Source organism: Podarcis cretensis (assembly GCF_951804945.1).
Source record: "Podarcis cretensis genome assembly, chromosome: 8".
Classification (NCBI taxonomy): Eukaryota; Metazoa; Chordata; class Lepidosauria; order Squamata; family Lacertidae; genus Podarcis; species Podarcis cretensis.
The window spans coordinates 52,530,664-52,548,328 of record NC_137177.1 but is presented as its reverse complement, the minus strand read 5'-3'; the positions used below and the strand labels follow the sequence as shown (position 1 = coordinate 52,548,328).

General features: G+C 44.9%; 2 protein-coding genes across 5 annotated transcripts in view; one reads left to right on the top strand and one right to left on the bottom strand.

Annotated features, from left to right (window-relative positions):
- Window positions 1–64: 64 nt before the first annotated feature.
- TRAPPC2L (trafficking protein particle complex subunit 2L) lies at window positions 65–4,448 on the bottom strand. 2 transcript variants are annotated; one of them, XM_079988955.1, is made up of 5 exons: window positions 4,307–4,448; window positions 2,299–2,471; window positions 1,167–1,254; window positions 977–1,056; window positions 65–234 (listed from the first exon to the last, which is right to left on the bottom strand). In XM_079988955.1, the coding sequence occupies exons 1-5, from the start codon at window positions 4,388–4,390 to the stop codon at window positions 189–191; spliced, it is 471 nt and encodes a 156-aa protein (XP_079845081.1). In that variant the 5' UTR covers window positions 4,391–4,448; the 3' UTR covers window positions 65–188. The 2 variants fall into 2 exon arrangements, with proteins under 2 accessions (XP_079845081.1, XP_079845082.1); XM_079988956.1 differs by having other exon boundaries at window positions 4,334–4,355.
- A 270-nt stretch (window positions 4,449–4,718) lies between these two features.
- Window positions 4,719–17,665, top strand: part of GALNS (galactosamine (N-acetyl)-6-sulfatase) — a 50,599-nt gene continuing 37,652 nt past the window's right edge. Inside the window, exons 1-5 of one of the 3 annotated variants that reach the window (XM_079988849.1) lie at window positions 4,719–5,000; window positions 9,106–9,229; window positions 9,666–9,740; window positions 13,217–13,319; window positions 17,216–17,359. In XM_079988849.1, the coding sequence (XP_079844975.1) occupies window positions 4,896–5,000; window positions 9,106–9,229; window positions 9,666–9,740; window positions 13,217–13,319; window positions 17,216–17,359 (551 nt within the window). In that variant the 5' untranslated portion in view covers window positions 4,719–4,895. Of the gene's footprint in view, window positions 5,001–9,105; window positions 9,230–9,665; window positions 9,741–10,622; window positions 10,645–13,216; window positions 13,320–17,215; window positions 17,360–17,665 lie in introns of those variants that run through there. The other 2 variants (XM_079988850.1, XM_079988851.1) reach the window with 2 other exon arrangements.

The following is a 17,665-nucleotide window of genomic DNA, read 5'->3' as shown; positions in this document are numbered from 1 at the left end:
TCAACCTTTTCATGGTATGGCTACAACCATCCCCTTCCATATACCTTGGTGAACAAGCACAGACTAACTTAGTTAATGAGTTTATTATACAATGTGGGATTTTGGAAGGAAGAATATACACAACAAAGACTTCTGTACAGTGGGGCAAGTTGTCTCAGGTAAATCAGCTGGAAGAAGAGGCAGAAGCTTCAACAAACTTGCACCATCATGGACGTCACCATGTTGTCAAAGGCCCTTGGAAAAGGAGGGACAGGTAGTGTTAAAAGAAGCAGGGCAAAGGTTCATCAAAGACAGACCAGCTAACTAAGATAATGGAGCAATAAAAAGGCAGCTTTCCATTTATATGGCTACATTTGCCAGCAGTTCATCTATCACTGTTGCCTTTAAAACAGTTTCCTCAATGTTGCAAGCAGATTTGAAAGCACAGATATCCAAGAGAGCATTTAACGAAGCAGGTTGCTTCACCTGTCTCATTCCATCCTACAGGCATACTCATTTTCTTACGTACGCATGGAAACTCATCATCCCTGACCACTGGACATGTTGGCAAGGAATGATGGGAGTTGTAGTCCAACACCACCTGGGGATTCAAGGTTGAGAAAGGCTGATCTAAAAAATAGTAAACAACCAACCAGGCAAAATGCCTCAGGTGGAAGTTCCATAATTTGGGTACAATCCTCAAGAAGCCCACTCTTTAGTAGCTACCTGCTGTACCTCCAGAAAGTGGGGAACACCCAGTGAGTGAGCTCCTAAGATCTTAATTGACAGGAAGGTTTATGGCATGATTCCATGATTTTGGAAGGGGAAACGAGGTGAATACTATTGCAGGGCAGATGTGGGAGAGGCTCAGCTTAATATTGCTAAATGCCACTAGAATAGTTCAGCGGATTCTGGAAAGACAAAGCTTCCAACAGCCCTGTAAGACCAACAAAGCTAGTTAAGTTCCAAAGACAGGTACTCTCACCAGCCTGCTCACCTGGATTGGATCTGGTCCCCGGGATTATAAAAGGGGTTGCACATGACATCTGTGAAGGAATTATGCAGCTTCCTGAACATCTGAAAAGGGAAGAACCACTTCAGTGACCACAATGTAGGGACCAATTAGTCCTGAGTAAGCAGAAGGAAGTTCTACTTTGACTGGCTCCCTGCAGCTGCCCTGTACTTACACTGCGGATTTCGTTGTCCCTGAGTGCCGTGTTGGAAGAATCCACCACCATCACAAACTTCACTTTGGAATTGGTCACGTAGCCATATCTGCTTCAGCAGTCAAGGTCTATTTTTAAGAATGTATGAAGCCACCTCACACACAGGCAGGCCATTGGTCCATCATCTCTCAGTACTGTCTATACCAGGGGTGGCTAATCTGAGGCCCTCCTGAAGATCCCAGCTCACATCAGCACTGGCGAGAATAACCAGTGGTTGAGGAATATGGGAGTTATAGTTAAGCAACATTTGCGGTGGGGGCCACAATTTAGCTACCACTGGTCTACACTTACTGGCAACAGCTTTCCAGGGTTCCAAACAAGAATCTCTCAGCCTTTTCTGGAGAGGCCAAATAAGTCTGTACTCCATCACTGAGCCCTTAACAAATAAACACAAAACAACTGGGTTATGCTAAACACTTCCTAAGCCAGGAGCAGCTTGCCCACATGTAACTGGGTTCAGACTGAATACACAGCAGCTCTCTGCACTGTCACTCGTTCTGCAAGCCCAACCCACACCCTATTTTGACCAATCAACTTTAGATTTCAGTTCCAGGGGCTCCTGTGGTATCACATTCCAGATCTGTCCTTCAACTGCATGAACAGGTTGCTCAGTAGCGGCTGTTGACTGCACAGTCTTAGGGCCACAGAGCAGTTGCATGCAGCCTTAACCACTGTTTAACTTCTAAACTACATAGGAAGCTGCCTATGCTGAGTCAGCCATTGGTCCATCAAGCTCAGTAATGTCTGCACTGACTGGCAGCTCTCTAGTTTTCCCAGCCCTACCTGGAAATGCCAGGGATTGAACCTGGGACCTTCTACATACAAAGTTAGTGCCTTACTACTGAGCTATGACTTTTCTCTATATATCAAAGCATACAAAACTAGTTTAAAACTAAACAGCAACAGATCCAACTAAATTCCAGTGCTGCAGCCCAGCTGTGATCAGAACTTTACCCTCTAAGTTCACTTGGAATAATGAAGCAAGACTGCAAGAAGGGAACTTGAGAAACAATCACATAGCTGCAGAGCTGGAAGGGATCTTGAATGTGATCTAGGCCAACTCCTCATTCAACCCAAAAGGCATCTAAGATACACTTTGTAGTCTTCAGTTGGGTAGAGCAACCCCAGGTAGAGCTCTCTCTGGTCCACAAGAGCTTTTCCCATAGCAGAGATTTTCTCATCCACAACATCAAGAGACGTGTGGACTGTGTAGTGGAACTTCAGTTCATTTTCTGTTGGAATGCTCTTGATGTACAGAGGATAGTTCTAGAATGAAAAAACAAACAAACCACCAAGTTACTGAACTATGAAGTGATCCAACTGATCTATGCAGTTCTAGAATCCACAACAGGATTCTAAGTACTACCTTTTCATACTGATTTTAACACAGAATCCAAATCAGACACCTATCTCAATCAAACCAGGTGCAAGCCCCCGACAACTGGTTCACAGCTGGAAGAACTCAAATCCCCAAGCAAAGGTCACATTTTAAAGTACATGTTTATTAAAATATGTTCTGCCTTTCTTTGACTCAAGGCCTTTTACAAGCAAGGCACAATAAAACAATATTCATATCTGAATTTTTATGCAACCCACATTAATATTTCCAGTTAGGGTTGCAGAAAAAGCAAGGTAAAGCAGCTTTAAACCCCCAGACTCCAACATCCCGATGGAAGGATTGTGGATATTTTCACCCCCTCCCATTGCGAGAATCTCCTGATGTTTTCAGAAAAGAGGGGGTGGAAACTGCTCTTTGCTTCTTCTGCTCCTGCCTGACTCTGTGGGGAGTCTGAGTGTTATCTATGTAGAGATTAGATGGCTGAGTGAGAACTGTAACACTCATGCAAGCCAGTAGCTCTTTAGTTTTTAGTCTGCAGTAGCTATTAGAAAATAAAGAAGAGTTATGCTTCACAGCTTTCTTCCGTGTTGTTCATACTCTGCTGAGTTTGGTGCTCACAATGGACAGTTGTGGGTCCAGTGCACTTAGACCTGCTTTCCAGGAGTGGAAGGTCTCTGGAAGTGCTCGTTTGCCTAGCCCAGTCAGGGCAGAACCAGCCTTTGAGCCCAGTCGTCGGCATCAGCTCAAAGGCGTACTGACAAGGATGTGCCCAAAAAGTTTGACAATTTTCCACATACAGTTCATATATGAATTAGGTGCTTTGCTTCCTCCCCTGATCCTCCTCCCTGATTATTACATGGGAAAGGAGAAGAAAACCTGACGAAAACCAACTCCTCATCACGGTTGTCACTGCAACCCATGCACTTGTCCTTCAACCTTTAATGCACAACCTGCACCACTGCCCGGAGAGCAAATTTAACAGAGGCTGCTGCAGCCGTTGCTCCTTTCTTGCTTATTGAATGCAACCAAACGGGAAGTGACAACAAGGGAGGAGCTGGGGGCTCCAGGGATCAGCAGTAGTCCCTGCCCTACTGTTGGGGTGTCAGCCTCAGAAGGTGCCAAAGATAGGAGCCCTGCTTTAAGAACATAGTATAAGAGTCTGACAGGCTCAGTCTGGTCCATCTACCAGTGTTTCTCAACCTTGGGTCCCCAGATGTTGTTGGACTACAACTCCCATCATCCCTGAGCTCTGGCCTTGCTAGCTAAGGATGATGGGAGTTGTAGTTCAACATCTGGAAACCCAAGGTTGAGAAAGGCTGATTCTAGTCCAACATCCGGTTATCAAAGTGGCAAACCAGATGCCCCAATGGGAAGCCCCACAAGCAAGACGTGATGCAAGAGCAACTGTCCCATCCTGCTGTTTCCAGCAACTGGTACTCAAAGACAACCTGCCTCTGACAGTGAAGAAAGAGCATAGCTATTAATAGCTCTTCCTGCTCCATGAATTTGTCCGACCCTTTTTCAAAGCCATCCAAGTTGGTGGCCATCACTACATCTTGTGGCAGAGAGTTCCATAGATTAACTAGCTACGTACCCTTTGCGGGGGGTAGAATAGCAGAAGAGAGGATTTACCCTCATTCCCTGGTTAACGGCTTCCCAGGAATGTCTGAAGGCAATTCTTGTGTTCCCCCACCCTTCCACTTCCTCTCTCCCTCCCCCACCCGACGCCCCGTCCCTCAATTGCCCCTGCCCGGTCTCCCACCTCCTTGGCGATCACAGCAATACAAACCGCCATCTTCGATACTGGACAGTTCGCTTCCTCCCTCCCTCTTCTACGTAACAGCATCTTTGCCCTTACAGTATTTACATCCACGTGATCGGAGAACCAATGAGCCCAGCGGACCACGGCTCCGCCTCCGCGGCTCTGCGCACGTGACTCTCCTCAGGCGCGAGTGAATGAGCCGGCCCAGACTCTTGTTCCTACATAGAGACTGCAGGCGAGGGTTACCAGGCAGTCTCCTCCCACTTCCAGCTATTTTTGAACAGCATATCCGCTGCCGCCATATGCGGGGCCAGGAGCAATTATTTCACCTATATTTACAAAACTCCCATATTGTGGGTGGGTTACTACATATAATTAAAACCATACCATATGCCAAAAGTGTGGCGTGGGCTCTTTCCTTCTTTCTAAAGTGCTCCCTCTTGAGTCCCGCCCATGTCTTTAACTCAGCGCGTTCAATGGAGAACCGGTAGTGACTTTCTAGTTACCCTGAGTGTTCCCACGTGCCCCTTGGGCCGTTCCCTCTTCCCCAACTTTTTTTCGGACTCGCGGTGGGCTTGGAGTGGTTGCCATGGAGACGAGACTGCTTCTGCTGCTGGGCCTGTGCGGCCTGGGCAGGGCCGCCAACACCACTCTACCACGACCCCCTAACTTGGTCTTGCTGTTGATGGACGATGTGAGCCTGGGAAGGGGAGGTGGAATGGGAAGGAGGGATGGTCCCTGCAAGTGGGCGGGGGGGGGGGGGCTTCCTCCTCTCGTGAGGAAAAGGGGTCAGGAGGTGAGAGGGAGCCTGGGAATGGGCGGAAAGGGCCACCTCTCTGGGGAGCGCTGGGTGGGTCTGCTTCCTGGAGGAAGTGGGGTGTTGAGAGTAGCATTGCTTCCATTGTGGAGCCCATTTGGTAGGTGTGAAACATTTGGGAGGGTGTATATATATGTGTGTGTCTGTCATTTACACATTCACTGGTACGGTATGTGTGTGTGTGTACTGTATTAAACGATGTGCATATATATATATATATATATATGTATGTGTGTGTAATGTATGAATTTATATTAGACAGTGTGGTTAGAGAGTGAAGACCAGGAGCTGGGAGACCAAGCTTCAAATCCCCCCTCAGCCATAAAACTTTCCGGGTGACCTTTGGCCAATCGCTGCCTGTAAGCCTAAGCTACCTCACAGCGTTGTTGTAAGGATAAAATGGGGAGATGGGGGAGAACCACTTATCACCCCTTGAGCTCCTTGGAGGAGAGGTGGGATAGAAATCAATTAAATAAATAAGTGTGATATGTATTAGAAAATGGCTCCAGTAAATTAACAGAAGCCTAGTTCTAGGATTATACCATCCATATACATGAATATACATGAATGGTAACACACATATATACAGGCACCACCACATCAATGAATGTTGGTCAAAAGACAATTCCCTGCCCCAAGGAGCTTCCATTCTGAATTTTGATAGAGAGGAAGAGTTACCATGAAGCTCTGATATCTCGGTGTCTGAAGAGCTGACCTTTGGCACTGATGCATTCAAGGTAATATCGGTTGCTTTCAAAACACTGGTGCTTTATCTTTGGGGGTCAATTTGCACATTATTACATTTTTTAAAATTATGTTTATATTTTCCTCCAAGGAGCTCAAAGTGGCATACATACTTCTCTCATTCATTTTATCCTCACAACAACTCTGTGTGAGGTAAGTTAGGCTGAAAATTACAATGAGGGCTCATCCAGACTTCCCTTTTTGCTGCGTTTTTAGGCACGGGCCCATGCTTTAAAGCACTGTGTCCGAATAGGGGTTTTTTTGTCCTGGCACTTTCCTCATGAAAACACATTCTTTGCCACTGAATTGGAGCAAACAGCAATCTCTGGAAAGCCCAAATTGTCATTTGTTCAGTGTTGAAGACCAGGTTTTCCTGGGGAAGGTAGCGGGGCAAAAATAATAATACAGTAATTGGTTACTTGTTGACCTAGCTCTTCAAACCTCTTTTTGAGTTACAGTTTCTCCACCCCTTCCACAAGATGGAAGAGAGAGGAATGGTTTCCCTTTAAGGCAGTGATGGGGAACCTCCGACCCATGGGCCAAATTTGGCCTGGGAGGCTCTTTTCCCTACAGCATGTCCACTTGCCCCACACCTGGCATCATATGTCAATAGTCAAGACATGACTGGATTTACTGCAGAACCGATTTCTCAATGGGGAACTCCATTACATAGCTGATTCCTACAGAAAGCAACTTCAAAGGCACCAGCTATCAACTGATAGGCAGTGACTACAAGCCTGCTGATCAGTAGCACTTTAACACACCACACACATCTCTTTGCAAGCCCTTTGTGGCAACAGTTATCACCTTATGTCACTGTGACAGAATTTGTCCCATGAGGAGTTGGAGAGATGAAGACCTGGTCTGCAGCGTAGATCAGGTTCTCCAAACCTTCTTTAAGGACTGGTTTGGGAGTGTTGGAGGGGTGTCCCAAAGCAGATATGTGGCACGAAGTAGGCAGGGTGCTGGATGCTCATTTGAGGCAAATGGCTTATCAGCTGGAGTATTGCACTTTGATGCAGAATCCCTGCCTTGGTATGTAAGCTGGGCTGTAGTTCTTTTGTAAGATGACATTTGACCGTCCTGATGAAAGATAGGAGGGAAATGCCATAAATGTATGAATAGGCTTCTGGGCCAGCTTGGAGTTTTACAGAGATTGTGTTGGTGGTGGAGGAATGGTGTGTTACAAATAAATTGTGTGAAATACATTTCTAAATAAATGAGGTTTATTTCTAAATAATAAATTGCATGAAATACATGGTGTGGGGGGCCTGGGAAAGGGCCTTTTCAATGGAACCCTCTCCTTCCTGGCCTAATTTCTCAGTGGTTTTAGGCGGTTAGTTAGGACACATTTTTTTTCAGGCTTTCAGCAGTGATTTTTTTGTTACGTGTTTTTAAAGGATTGGGTTTTTTAATGGATTTTTAACTGTTTGCCTTGTTGTAAACTGCCCTGTGGCTTATGCAAAGGACAGTAAAAACCACTCAGAAATAGAGGGCTAGCAGCTGGAACCGTTGTTCTTTGAGTTGGAAATTTTGCACAAGGGTGCCTATTCTGCAGCTTGTATCAAGTGTTTAGATATTCCTCTCCCTTTTGTCTCAAGTGGAGCAATCCTTTTGCTTTTCACCTGTATTGCTGCCAAGAAGTAATAAAGTAACTACTCGCGTGCTATTAATCTGAACGTCACCATTTTGGATTCCCTTTGCCATCAATGCACTATGTGGCCTTAGTCAAGACTAACATATGTATTAAGCTGCTGCAATCCTTATTGCGCCACTGCATTTCTTTCAGCACAGACCAATATTTTAGGTCCATATGAGATTCAGTAAGCTACTCTCTCGCATCTGACATATGCGAATAAAAGACCCAAGCATTACAGGGCTGTTGTCATATAAGAGTGCGCACTTTGAGCACTTAAAAAAACTGTCCCTCACACAAGGGTCACAAACTTGCTTAGTCCTACTGAAGTGAGGAGGATTGTGCACAGTGGACACTGCTTGGTCTCAGTAAAAGGCTTAGCAATATGAACTTGCTACAAGAGTTCAGGTCTGGGGCCTCGGTCTGTTTTTGAGCACCTCGTGATTGTGATTCATAAGCCATTTTAGGGAAATTATTCCACTGTTCTGCTGACCGTAGTGTTAGAAAAATGCTTTCTAATGTGTTTCTTGCATTTCTTTTTAGTTTCAGGCTATTACTCTTTGCACTCTGTTTTTAGCTGCTTGAAATTGTTGGTGTAATTTTTTTCCCCCTTAAAAAGGGGGCTCCTGTTGATTTGAGTATTTTCCTATGCTACAAAAAGGTTCTCATCCCCTCACCCTCCTTTCCTTATTATATTCAGTAAATATGTGTCAAGAAAAAGTTGCAGTTGAAGCAGGAATGAGTGTTTTAGCTGCAGGTGCCAGCAAGGACAAGCTAGGTATGGTGCCATTTTCCAAAAGGTTAGAAGTTCTCTTGATTTTGCCCCATCCCAGGGGGGGATTCATGCAACTACCACAAAACAACTTGCTTCATCAAGCCATACATAATTTGTGTTAAGAATGAATTCACTCACAAAGTTGGGGTCGTGAATTTGAAAGGAGGATTAGGGGGAAATCATGGAGAATTGGTCTAACAATGGCTATTGGTCTTTACAGTTAGAAATGGAACTTCTGTGTTCAGAAGCAGCATATTTGTGATTGCTTGTCACTGAAAGCATACAGCAGTGAATGGCTTATTTGCATCTTGCTCAACTTTTGAGCTTCTTTGGGGCATCGGAGTGACCATTGATAGAGGCAGAATACTGGACTCTGTGAACCTTTGATCTGTCCCAGCCTGACATTTCATACAGAAGGGTTTCTGAAAATGTGATGCAGTTCTTCCCATAGAGGTGTTGCCAGGGATGGTGTGATCTGCTTCTTGGCTTCACCCATAGTGTGTTTTGTCAGATGGATGCTGCCAGCACACCTCCTATTGTACAAAACTGGAAATGGTGAATAACCTGTTCCTTGTGTTTTTGAAGGTCACTTGACACTGTTCTCTCCCCTTCGCTGCCCTGCAATAATCCATGTTGCTTCCATGAAGCCGAAAAGGCTGCTCGCCATTAAACAGGCAGCTGAGCAGTGGAAATCATTGTACAATGTGCTTGGGTATTACAGTGGTGGATGCTACAGTAAAGTTTTTAAATAGCTGAATGATAAAAATGTACACTAGTCCTTTCAACTGATTGTCGTTTATTTGTCTTGTGTCCTGGTATGTCTTCAGATGGGCTGGGGTGACCTAGGTGTGTTTGGGCAACCTTCCAAAGAAACCCCAAATTTAGACCAGATGGCTGCAGAAGGAATGCTTTTCCCAAGCTTCTACACTGCCAACCCTCTTTGTTCTCCATGTGAGTAAACTCCAAAGCTCTAGAGAAGCAGTGCTGTCTAGGGGGTGGAGAGTTGGGCTTGGTACAAATCGTACCTCTGTCATGAAATCACATTAGGCAAATTGCTGTCTTCAACTTCTAAAGATTAAGGTTGCAAATCAAATGTGCTTTGATAAATAATAGTAGCAGTACTAGAACCTAATACTCTAGGAACACATTTTCTTAAAGAAAAATAATAGCAGAAATTGTTATGTTGGAGGACATTATAATACTGGTAACTGTTTCCTCGAAATGCCTCCAAGCTCTCCCCCAGCCACACGGACTGAGATTGTGGTAACTGCATGTGATGAAATAGTAAAACTGAAGCAGGAAGGATGTTGTCTAAGAAAAGAAAGTCACCCAACTGATATATACAGTTACTTCTGTGTGCCCCCACCCCTTACTTTTCTCTCCTCAGCAAGAGCAGCACTCTTAACTGGTCGTCTCCCCATCAGGAATGGCTTCTACACCACAAATGCCCATGCCAGAAATGGTATGTCCTTCTTTTCCAGCAAATGAGCCTTTACTTTTGCAACCCAAATGTTGGGGTCTTGCTTCAAGTTCCCCTACTAAAGATTTATTTATTTATTTATTTATTCATTCATTCATTCATTACTTAACAAAATGTATATATACTACTTACTGGAACAAAAGACCTCCATGCAGTTTACAATAGGCTGCAATCCTAAGCACATTTACTCAGAAATTAATCTTTTTTGAGATCATGGAAGTAATTGCCAGGCTTAGAATCAGGGTTGTATTGCAAACAAATAAGCCTGGTGTTGCTAGTCTAGCTAACAGGGTTTATAGGATCTTGAATGAACCTGCCCCTGTTACTGACTGTCATGACTGCCTCTTCTCTGCATGCAAACTGAGGAGAGAAAAAGGTTCCACTCTTCACTTGAGGACAAACTGCAGTTTCCTGTTATACACAAACTACAGGAACTGTGGTTCATTCTAACTACTGTAGTTCAAACAAACAAACAAACACACCGTGGTTTAATAGCCGGCTTTGTTAACTAACCAGGGTCAGAATAAACCATAGTTCCCTGAATTTGTACACAACAGAGAAGTGCAGTTTGTTTTAAAGGGAAAGCAGAAGCATTCTCTCTTCTCTGCTCGCATGCAAAGAGGGCAAGTGTGAAAGCCTGAGGCTTATGAAAGCTTGCTTGCGATCATCTTAACTATGATACAGATAGTAGCCTGAAGCAGACCTAAGACTTCCTGCATAAAGAGAATGTCTCCAAATGTTCCTGCTACAGTACAAATTCTAGTGCTCAGGTTGTTAAATCTGTTTTTGCTTTTGCTGCTAAAGAAGTTGTTTTATTGGATAGGTTAATTAAGATTCAGCAAAAGGCGGGTGGAGTGAAGAGAAGAATTGCATGTTATTATGGAAGGTTAGCAATATGTTTGAAATACACTCTTATAGAAATATGTTCTTCCTACTAAGCCAGGCAAGGGCCAAGCTGTCCACAATGAGTGCTTTGCTCTAGCACTCCTGTTGGGAGGTGCCAGCTTGAGCTGATTTGCGGCCGATCTAGTTGGTGTTAGGATTGTTTGTTCCAAAATGGCAGATGCTGTAGGAGACCATATGTTTTAGAGCATGCATTTACAGCTCCGGATTGGTGCTGCATATTGGCAAGTGTGGGTGTTCATCTCTTAGCTGACAGTGGAGGGATGCTTGTATATTAGAAGTCCATAAGAAGTACGGAAGAATGCATGCATTTAAAATTAGCTAACGGTCTGAGGCCTGATCTGCATGTCCTTTGTTTGAGGCATGAAAGGGGGCTTGTCACCTAATTCTGAGCAATCCACCATGTAGCTTGTTACTATCTGCATTGATGACTGGTGGCTGTTCAGGTCTCCGGAAGAAGTTTACCGCAGGCCTACTTTTCCCTGTTCTCATTTTTAAAGAGCAACATCAGAGGTTGAGTCTTTAGAGCATGTGTTCTGCCACTGATGTACTGAGGCAGGGAATCCCCAGGGTCTTTAGAAAGAATTTATTTTAGTCCTCCTAACTACCAGCAATGTGGGTGGCTGACCCTCTTAGCCATTCAGCCGTGGTACCTCCCTGATCTGCAGGCTGCAGTTTTTCTCATTTGGGAATAATAGAATGAACAGAAAACTGAGATATGCTTTAAAGCAGAGTGGGCACCTGTGAGCTCCTAGCCTGATTTCGTTCAGATGGGGGGAACTTGGAGAGAAAGAGGGGGGAAAGTGGGAGGGGGAGACCCAAAATGGGAGGAAGAGAGAAAAATCTGTCTGCAAGTGATCAGTTTAGACTTCTGGCAAACGTGTTCTGTCCAATGCTCTGCCCGTGTCAGTGGGACCAAGTTTATTAAGTCTGTATCCTTCAGCTCCTGTGGGGGGTTGGCCTGTTAGTTGCCCATTCTTTTAGTTCAGTGCCCAGGGTACAAATCTGAGAGCTGCTATCTAGAAAACCACAAGTGGACTCTCCTGCTCAGGTGATATGTGCACAAACAGACCACATTCACATTATCGAAAGTGCTTTGCTTCTCATTGAACACAGAAACCATTTAGGAAAGGAAGCGGCTCTCCTCCACTTGCTTGTGAGGGAGCCAGAGGGCAAATTTGCACCTCAGTGCATGGTGCAAGCAGGTTTGCCATACAGTGGTGCCTCGGGTTACATACGCTTCAGGTTACAGACTCTGCTAACCCAGAAATAGTACCTTGGGTTAAGAACTTTGCTTCAGGATGAGAACAGAAATCATGCTCCGGTGGTGCGGCAGCAGCAGGAGGCCCCATTATCTAAAGTGGTGCTTCAGGTTAAGAACAGTTTCAGGTTAAGAACGGACCTCCGGAATGAATTAAGTACTTAACCCGAGGTACCACTGTATTGGCTTGTTCCCTGCCCCTCTGCATTCTTCGTGTTTCTAAAAACAATTGACTGGCTCTCTGCTTTAAGAAATACCTTGGGAATCAATGGAACAGAGGCATAGCTGGGGGGGGCAGGGGGCACTGGGCACCACACTGCGGGAGATGGCACTTACCTTGGGGCCTACAGCACGCCTGAGCCACGCGTCTCTCCTGGGAGTGACACGGTGGCGCAGGTGCTTGCAGGTTTTGCACTGCCCAAAACAGCAGTGTGGGACTTGCTTCTGCCTTTTGACTCCCCATCAGCTGCCCTACAGTGGGCAGCTTGCCCTGCCCCCATGGGCCACTCAGCTTGCCCCGGGCACCTGAGTGGCTAGCTACACCACTGCAGTGGAACCTGCTGTTGAGAGAAGAAAGTTTTAGACATGAAACTGAATGGACACAGATAGTTACGTGAAATGTCCTCTAATATTTGGTGCAATTTGGGCCAGATATTTAGAATGAAGATGGCACATGTTTTAATCTATTTTTAGTTTATTGTTGATTTAATTTTTTGAATGTTCTAAATCATTGTTAATTATTTTTATTGCTAATCTTATTGCATTATCTATTTTGTAAATGGCTTTGAGGTGTTGTTTTTTTACAATCAAGTGGCGTATAAATTTTATGAAATAAATAAATAATAGATCAGTCTTCCCCAACCTGGTGCCTTACTTGCAATTTTAGACTGCAATTCCCATCATCCCCATCTATTGGCCATGCTGGCAGAGACAGATGGAAGTTGTAGTCTACTACATCTGGAGGTTACCGTATCAGCTACACCTCACTTAAATCCTGCTAATCCCTAATCCACCTGTCTTTCTGACCTGTCTTGTCCTATCCCCCAATCCCACTTGGCATGCTTTCCCTAAGGAGGCCTCCCGCCACCGGAGCCCTTCCACCGTTAGGCTTCTGTTCTTAGACCAACGTAAAGTTCGCAAACTGTGACAACAACTTCCAGTTTTGCGGCTTTCTTAAACCGAATAGTTTGTAAACAGGGCTGTTCTTAAACCGAGGTACCACTGTACAGTTAATAAATAAAGTTACCACCTGCAAACCTTCTCATTTGGCTGAAGTGTTTTTGTCTTAATGCAGCCTACACCCCTCAGGTCATAACAGGGGGCATCCCAGATTCTGAGCTCCTCCTTCCAGAATTGCTGAAGAAAACAGGCTATGTCAATAAGATCGTTGGCAAATGGTAAAGCTCCTTTTTGAATATGTCCCTTTTTTTGTATGGCTTGCTTTATATGTGAGAGAATCAGAGTTCAAATAAGTTGGTTTAGTTTGTGATTTCTGTCTTCAGAAATCTTGGCAGGGAATCGTCCCCCCACCACCTGCTGTGACTAATTTTAGAGCCAAGGACTATCGTATAATAGAGGCAACATGCTGCACTTATTTTCATAAGAAATTACAAACCTGCATTGCCAGAGCATGCCATAAGCAGTCATCAAATCTTTTATCTTTGGCCCTTGCAAAATGTGTTGATCTCTGAGGTATGGCACTTTCTGCCTAAATTGTAAGCTATTCCTTTTTGATCCTGCTTGAATAGCAGAGTTATTGAGTGGCTTCAGAGATGCATTCCCTTCCCCAAGGAGAGAAGGACTGATGCTAGCACTCTTCCGAGGAGTCATAGCATAATCTAGGCGGGCAGAGGGTAAACCGGGAACTACTGAACAAATATTGACCCACAATCTGCTTGTGCTGTATCCCAGGAGCACTTTTAAAAGAGCTAAGAGTTGGATCATTGAAATTGATGACAAACCTCTGTGGTGCTGGCGCAGGTGTTAACAAAGGTAACGGCAAGGCCACTGAAAATGGTTCTTTTATATAAATCATGGTTGTTAAGAAAAGGCTCACAGCAGCTGAGGAGGAAAGTGTGATTTCTGAGCCACTTTAGAAGAAAAAAGGAGAGAGACAGAGATGACTGTTCTCTTCCTATTGCTCCCCTGACGATTGACTTCCCAGATTGGTGTATGAATTTACTGCTGATGAAGAGATCAGTGGCTCAGGCAGGGTTTTGTAACTTTTTCCTTAAGGGGATTCTTCTGTTTGAAATGTTCATGTGTTTAAGGACCATAGTTTGGTCTTACCTTCTAACCTAAAAGACACACCTCCTCCTTTCTACTCTGTGGCCTTAGCACCTGCAGCTACACTGCCACCTCCCTGATCTATTAATGCGGCGACTCAGGATTGGGGAGTTCTTAGATCAAAGTGCATTGTAAAATTGCATGTGCAAGTCTTTGTGGCAAAGGATGCCACTGCTGGGGCTGGGCAGTGAGCCAGGAACTGGGAGCTGTGGGTTGAAGCCAGTAGTCAGGACCAAAGAGTAAGCCCAGGACTAAAGGAGAAACCAGGAGGCAGAATTGAGAAACAAGCTAGAAATCGGGACTGAAGAATGGTCAAAAGGATGCAAAATTACACTTCAGTTCAGGATAGACCTTAACTGGAACAGGCAAGCCTGTTGTGGGGTTTTCTGCCCTGAAGGATTCAAAATACCAGCCTGGGCAGATAGAGTCAGTGTGTAAATTGAGTGGCTCACCATATGAGGCAACCATACACAGACCCAAAGGTTCTGACTTTGAAGTGTGTTGGCCTTGGTTGCCGCTGTAACAAATTTAAAGCAAGGATAGCCAGTCCCGGTCAGCAGGGCCCAGTGGTCATAGACAGTAGTAGTTGTGGTCTACCAATATCTAGAGGGCACCACATTGGATTCCTCCAATTTCAAGTAGCACATTCTGCAACAGAATTAATAGCCAAATCTTTCTGGAGATAAAGTGTGTCATGCAAAAAATGTCAGGCCAGGATAATACAGCTAATAAATGCAGCACCTACACGAGCATTTTTTTCCATTGGTTTGGGAAGCAGATTCAAGGGTCATTGTTAATAGAGAGTCCAGGGGGACCTGGGTTCAAACACCTTGCTTGGCTGTACAGTATATGTGACTCCTGGTTGGCAGCTCAACTTACGTTACACCTCATTGAAGATAAAAGGGCAGCAGGGTGACATTGTTCCTTGGAGGAAGGGCAGATTAAAAACAGGGGCAAAATAACACAGGCCAAGAAAGGATGCATATATTTCAGGGGATTTGCCAACAAGCTATCGAACATTCACTGATGATCAAGCTGTTTGCCACTAGAAGCACCGTCCTAGGAAAGAAAGCAAATGAACCCACACCCGTGAATTATTTATTGCTGCAAATCCAAACAGCAGACTGCCGAAGAAGAAAAATACAGCTCAGTGGGCTGCAGGCAATGGGATGCAGCTGAGTGCTAATAAATGTAAATTCATACACCTGGGGAAAGGAAATAAACAGCACAGATACAGATTGGTTCCAGGGAGTTATCTGGAAAGCAGCAAGTCTCAAACAACCTCAGAGCCATAGCAGAAAGCTAATTAAGTCTGAGCTTGCAGCATAGTTCCTCTTGTGAGGGTAGGAAGCACCGGATTGGTTAGACCTGGCGCCTGTTGTGTCAGCCTGTTTCTAGGGCTGAATGTCATTGCCAATCGGTAAAGGGGTGCAGCGCAGAAGAGGGAATGCAGTGCATTCTTCACTCTGTAGGCTGCCTTTTTGTGGTGCTTCCCCCCCCCCACAAAAAACAGCACAATGTAGGCCATGCTGGGCAAGCAGAGGACCAGTGCCTGCCCCACCCCTGCCCCACTTGTCACATGGTTTGGCGCAATCTTCCATGCTTAACCAGCTGGTCAAAACTCTGCCCCCAAAAGAATCTGAATTCTGTGACTTAATCATTTAAATAGGTCTATACTTTCCTTCAATGTGATTCCAAAAATAAAATTAACATTTTAAAATACAGTAACTCAGTAAACAATGCGATATGACCAACCACAGTAAAACAATGAAGCATATTGCCACATACCTGGTCTTAAAAACCAGCAGATGCCTGAGTGAAAAAGCAAGTTGTTAGCAGGCGTCAAAAGCGCATCAGAGTCTGCACCTTATTTTAGGGAGGAAATGATTCCATGAGCTCGGTTGCCCAACAGAGAAGGATTGTCACACCATGGCCCTAGGCAAGATGAGGCACAACTAAGACTTCCTTATCTAAGAATCTCAGCATGGGAGAAAACATAATTCAAGTGTCCAGGCCTATGTCAATAAAAACCCTTTAATATTGCTTGGTGACAAATTGGCAGCCAGTTCAGTTCTTTCAACAATGGCATCCCATGATCACAGCAGGCAGCTCTGCTCAGCAGTCTAGCTGCCAAATTCTGCAGTACCTGCAGCTTCTGAACCAGCTTTAAGGGCAGCCCCACATGGAACAGATTACAGTAACCCAGTCTTGAGGTTACCAACGTTATGGGTTGCTGTGACCAGGCTATCTTTGTCCAGGAATGGCAAGGAATGATTACAGCTTGTACACTAGCCAATGCTGGTAAAAGGTGCTCCTAGCCACTAGTTAATTGTGCATTCTCAGGCTAAGCCTGAACTCAGACTGGATTGGATCCAGATAATCATTTTTCTCTAAGAGCACCCAAAACTGAAAAGCCAGCACCCGCCTTAAGCTTTAATTAGTCAAATTAAGCATGTTGGGTTCGATTTTCTCATTTGCCATCATCATTCCTCTTTTCCTTATGGAGCAGGATAAGGAACTATGTGGGCTAGCATCAATGCCTGCTCTGGCTCTGGAAATGGCACAAGGTTACATCAGTCTTTGCCAACCTGGAGCCCTTCAGATGTTCTGGACAACAGCCGCCATAAGCTGCAGCTAGCACAGCAAAGCTGGCTTGGACTGATGGTACTTGTAGTCAAGAAAATCTGAAGAGTATCAGGTGAAGGGTATATTACATTTTCCACATATTTTTGAGCCATGGAAACTACTATTGATAAGTGCTGTGCAGGGTTCAGCAGAGGAAATGGTCCAGCAAGGGACTTTGGGGGGTTACAGGTGATGGACCAGGAAGCCCCCAAAGGCAAATTATCTGAATTAGTTAGCTGTGGGCCTTTCATTGTCTATTTCTTAACCATGGGTTATCTGTCAGCTTCTTCGTTACAGTGCATTTTTTGTGAGTGCTGATAGGGTGATTGATCTTCTCTTATGCATCCCAAACTGGTTGTTTCTTTTTGTTAATCTTTTCTAGGCACCTTGGCCACAGACCTGAGTTCCATCCCTTGAGGCACGGATTTGATGAGTGGTTTGGATCCCCTAATTGCCATTTTGGACCTTACGATAACAAGGCAGTGCCTAACATCCCTTTTTACAGGGACTGGGAAATGATTGGCAGGTAGCCGCTTTTCTATGTCACCTGTGCCTTGTTGCCTTTTGCTTTTCTTCTGCTTTTTCTGGCTCCTTTTAAGCTCCGCTACAGAAGAGGGCCTAGGGCTCCATTCTGCTGCCCTTCCTTCCTTCCAGCAGAGCATAACGTGCTGGCGTTTGCCTTTTTTCCCCCTGTAAGAGGCCAGGGGGCTCTAGGCTTCTGGATCAAGGACCTCTGCAGGGCTGCATTTTCCAGAAATTCCACCACACGTCAACACTTACTGAGACACACCAGGCACCCGAGGTGAAGTGATGGAAATACCACCTGATACGC